Source organism: Centroberyx affinis, unplaced genomic scaffold (genome assembly GCF_046629955.1).
Source record: "Centroberyx affinis isolate AG114_WGS23_722 - 3 ecotype Tasmania unplaced genomic scaffold, CSIRO-AGI_Caff_v1 ptg002073l_1, whole genome shotgun sequence".
NCBI classification, from domain to species: domain Eukaryota; kingdom Metazoa; phylum Chordata; class Actinopteri; order Beryciformes; family Berycidae; genus Centroberyx; species Centroberyx affinis.
Genome location: NW_027280403.1, coordinates 5,001 through 10,166, shown reverse-complemented (window position 1 = coordinate 10,166; position 5,166 = coordinate 5,001). Strand labels below are relative to the sequence as shown.

Genomic DNA, 5,166 nt, shown 5'->3' with positions numbered 1-5,166 from the left:
TGTGTGTGTGTGTGTGTCAGGTGGATCTAGATAGATTATAAATGCACCTTGTAAAGCTGATCTGCTGCTATAAACCTGCTGCCTCCCACCAGCAAAACACCCCAGCTGCTCCAGGTCAGTCTGTCTGTTTCATCAATATTACAATATTATTATCTGTCTGGTTAATCAATATTACAGCAGATTAACACCCGATCAGTTTGGTAAATGTTAGACTGTAAGTTAACTAGCCGGATGTTGGAGTCTTGTTCTGTTGAAACAGCTGGTTGGCTGGGAGAAAATATTCTAATAATTGAGTTTTGCTGTAAATAAATATAAAAAAAAAATGAGTTTGGTTTGATTTTGAAAAATGAGTTTATCTGGAAATTAATATTCTAAAAATCAGTTTGCCTGGAAATAAATATTCTAGAAATTTGTCTGACTGGAAAAAAAAAAATCAAAAATTGAATTTGGCTGGGAAAGAAATTAAAAAATTAGTTTAGGAACACTAGTGTAGTTTTACATTTATTGTTTCACTATGCTGAGGTTTGTCTCTAGTATTTGAGTATTTGACAGTAGGCTCCCACTATAATATACTATATATAAATAATTGTTAAATGGGAGAAAATCAGTGTGGGAGATACAGAAGCCTGTTGTATTCATCTTGAAAAATTTTTTTTACCAAATGATGTTGTTGTTGACAAATGAGCTGCTGTTTTTTTTTTTTTTTACTGCGATTTGAAACAGAGTGAACAGAAAGAGATTTGACCCCTTTCCTGGTTATTGTTATATTATGTTTATGTTCATGTTTATGTTTATGTTTATGTTTATGTTAATGTTTATGTTAATGTTTATGTTTATGTTTATGTTATATTATGTTGCAGGTTGTGACGTTAATAAATCACCATGAGTCCCAAACACATCGTCTTTAAGAAAGTCTCCCGCGACAAATCAGTAAGTCGACTTCATTCATTTCATTTATTTATGTGGCTCCAGACCATGATCACATGGTCTGGAGCCAGACCATGATCACATGGTCTGGAGCCACAGAACAAACAGTAATAACAGAACGACAGCACACTGCATGGCTGAGGTACAACAGATGTTTTAAACAGAGGAAGGACATTCTTCAAAAAGGCACCTAATTTACAAATAACTTTTGGCTTATCTGATTGTGGTAACAAAATTAATTTAAACATAGATGGGCGGTTTAAATAATACTTTGGCAAATACCTTTCTTTATAATTAATGAGGTTTAGACTGTTCAGGTTCAGACTGTTCAGGTTCAGACTGAGGTTCAGACTGAGGTTCAGACTGTTCAGGTTCAGACTGAGGCTCAGACTGAGGCTCAGACTGTTCAGGTTCAGACTGAGACTCAGACTGTTCAGGTTCAGACTGTTCAGGTTCAGACTGTTCAGGTTCAGACTGTTCAGGTTCAGACTGAGGTTCAGACTGAGGTTCAACTGTTCAGGTTCAGACTGAGGTTCAGACTGAGGTTCAGACTGAGGTTCAACTGTTCAGGCTCAGACTGAGGTTCAGACTGTTCAGGTTCAGACTGTTCAGGTTCAGACTGTTCAGGTTCAGACTGAGGTTCAGACTGAGGTTCAGACTGTTCAGGTTCAGACTGAGGTTCAGACTGAGGTTCAGACTGAGGCTCAGACTGAGGTTCAGACTGTTCAGGTTCAGACTGTTCAGGTTCAGACTGAGGTTCAGACTGTTCAGGTTCAGACTGAGGTTCAGACTGAGGGTCAGACTGTTCAGGGTCAGACTGTTCAGGTTCAGACTGTTCAGGTTCAGAATGAGGTTCAGGTTCAGGCTCTGTGTTTCTCTCAGTGAAAAGCCTCTGCTTGTTTCAGGTGGCGGTCTATATGGCCAAGAGGGACTTTGTGGATCACTGTGACTTTGTGGATCCAGTAGGTGAGTCCTGGAGGAGAAAACACTGCAACACAACACTTATCTTACTTACTTATATCTTAATATAATATATAATTACTTAACTAATTTAAATGTTTCAGGTAGTGTGTTTGTAGGATGCGGTTGTCACTCGCCATCTGAGCGCCCCACTGAGGAGAGACATCAGTGTTTAGCTGCAGTGTGTATGTGGCCGTTTTGATCTGAATCCTCCATAGTCTGAACACAATCCAGACTCAGTACAGAGATGGAGAGACAGACAGTCAGAAAACCACATCTTCAGATCTCAAGAGTCACCTGACAAAAAAACTGATTATTTCTGCCTATGTGGAGTCACTCTGTGTGTGTTGTGGAGCCGTTTATATATTCATGCTCTGCCTCTCTCTGTCTCTCTCTCTCTCTCTCTCTCTCTCTCTCTCCCTCTCTCTCTCTCTCCCTCTCTCTCTCTCTCTCTCTCTCTCTCAGATGGAGTTGTGTTGATCGACCCGGTGCAGCTCAAAGGAAAGAAAGGTCAGTGTGTGTTCGTCAGTAGTGTCAGTTGATCAGGACGGAGGCTCTGTCTGTGGTGCGTCTGTACCTCAGGATTCACCAAAGTCAGTTCCAGTGAGACGCTGCATGGTGTTGACAGGGTTTCCAGTGCATGTGTTACAGGATCAGGCCGGTGGTTTTTAATGCGTTTCTTACCGTCAACAAATCCTGTGAAAATAACAAAATCAGCAATAGCAGCCATAGAACTCCATTGTATTAAAAACCGGTTAAAAACCCGTCACAGAGCCATGCACCGGGCCGGACCACTTTTTCCTCAAACGACTTAATAAGCCGGCTGTAAACACTTTGCCATCTCAGGAAAGTAGTTCCGTAGCACAGAAAATAGTCCCCGGCGTAATGAAGAATTTGTTCCCGTTTGAATTTGATTTGGTAATAACTACAACAGCCTGACTTTTCATGGTAACAGTTAGAGATTTTTAAAATGTAAACTATGTCTTTGTGAGCTGGATTTCAAGGTTTTTAGCTTACAATCGGAGCCAATGACTTCCGGGTTGACGGCTAAAAACGGAACATGGGAAGTCAGAAAGTAACGAGAGCAGAGCAAACGCATTGTTGATTTTGTTATTTTCATAGGATTTGTTGACGGTAAGCAATGCATTAAAAACACCGGCCTTATCCTTTAATGAATGTGTGTGGATGAATGACTGGAAACGTCATGATCAGGAGCGTAAACTGTAGTGACGTCAACAACGGAATGGACTTGCTTTTTCAAAATAAAATACATTTATTATTGGCAGAATTACAAAATGGAAAACACTAACATAAGACATGGAGGAGCAGTAAAACAAGAAGTGTATACTTACTATACTTTTTAAGTTTTATTTAATATTTTTTTACTATTCGATAGTATAATCTGTGGAGGTTTCCTTTTTGTCGCCCCCTAGTGTTCATCATGCTGTCCTGCACATTTCAGTACAGCAGAGACAATATGATTTAGTATTACTACTACTACTACCACCACTACTACTACTGCTACTAGTACTACTACTATTACTACTACCACCACTACTACTACTAATACTACTACTACTACTACTAATACTACTACTATTACTACTACCGCCACTACTACTACTGCTACTAGTACTACTGCTTCTGTTAGTACTGCTGCACGAACATGAACACAGCTGATAACTTCCTCTCCTTGTGTCTGGCCCAGTGTATGTGATGCTGTCCTGTACGTTCCGGTACGGCCGGCAGGACATGGATGTGCTGGGCGTGGCCTTCAGGAGGGATCTGTTCCTGGTGACCCGGCAGGTTTACCCCGAGCTGCAGGACCGGCAGAAGCTCACCCACACCAAGGTCCAGGAGAGGCTGCTGCGCAAGCTGGGGAACAACGCCTTCCCCTTCTTCTTCGAGGTGAGGAGCCTGGCTTCAGTCAGCTGAGGGAGTGCAGGGAGAGAACAGAAGATACAAGATGATCACATACGATACGATGAGCTCCACGATACATTATGATACAATGATATAAGATTCAATACGATGTGGTATGATTCAGTAATATGATACCATAAGGTAAGATAACACATAAGATACGTTAAGATAGGATATAACACAATATAAGATTCGATACTATATAAATACAATATGACTCCATCAGATAAGATAAGATGTGATATGATGCAATAACATACAATAAGTTAAAATAAGTTAAGTCAGGACCACTTTAGTCAAAAGAAAACTTTTATTGCCATTTGCAGTAGTTATATTTGGCGGTATGGCTCTGATCTGGGAGAGCAGCAGCAAAGAGCCAGGTACAGAAATGACATTGTTTAAGTCACACAGACACAGCATGTGGAGGAGCTGGGGTGGAGGAGCTGGGGTGGAGGAGCTGGGGTGGAGGAGCTGGGGTGGAGGAGCTGGGGTGGAGGAGGGTTGCAGAGGAAGCAGCAAGGGAAGGCAGACTGAAGCAGCTTTAAATAAGGTCGTCCTGTATGAGATTTGCCAATTGCATGCATAGAAGGAATCAGCTGAGCCATCAGCTGATGTGGCTGCCTTTGAGATCAGCTGCTATCAGCTGATGGAGGCTGGGTTTGTGAGCTGAGCTTGACTTCGTGGCCTGCCTGAACTAACGCTATGCTCAGTATATAAGATACGATACGATTTGATACGATAACATATGATACAACACTGGAGAGACATGCAAAACAAATTATTGTTTGTTTTCATGTGTTTTTAAAAGATGTAAAATAAACTAAACTAAATACAATTTGTAAGATTTGATACAATCTGATATGACATGATAAGATTTGATACGATATGATCAGATATGATACAGTACAATAAGATTTGATACAATAAGACTTGATATGATGCAATATGATAAGATTTGATACGATACGATACAAAAAGATTTGATACAATGCGATACGATTTGATGTGATACAAAAGGATTTGATATATAAGATATGACACAATACAATAAGATATGATACAATAAGATTGATACAATTCAATGTGATACATATATACTGTATGTATATACAGTATATGACATGAATAGACACAATAAACCAATGGCATATCAGTCAGGAAGAGAAAGTCAGTTTGATTGGTTAGATTGGTTGGAGTTTTTGTTTCCTCCCCCTGGTGCAGAATGAAAGACAGTTTGACTGGAAGGAGAAGGAATTGGATTTTGATATAAAAAAAAATAAATAGGTGCATATTATGACATGGAAAATTAGCAAGCAACAAGGTGAAAGCTGAATGTCTCATTTCAATGTGAGTGTC

At 40.0% G+C, this 5,166-nt stretch overlaps 1 protein-coding gene across 1 annotated transcript in view; it reads left to right on the top strand.

Annotated features, from left to right (window-relative positions):
- The first annotated feature begins 882 nt into the window (after positions 1–882).
- LOC139654290 (S-arrestin-like) overlaps positions 883–5,166 on the top strand; it is an 8,563-nt gene continuing 4,279 nt past the window's right edge. Inside the window, exons 1-4 of the mRNA XM_071531398.1 lie at positions 883–930; positions 1,833–1,893; positions 2,353–2,397; positions 3,596–3,795. Of these exons, the coding sequence (XP_071387499.1) occupies positions 883–930; positions 1,833–1,893; positions 2,353–2,397; positions 3,596–3,795 (354 nt within the window). The remainder of the gene's footprint in view (positions 931–1,832; positions 1,894–2,352; positions 2,398–3,595; positions 3,796–5,166) is intronic.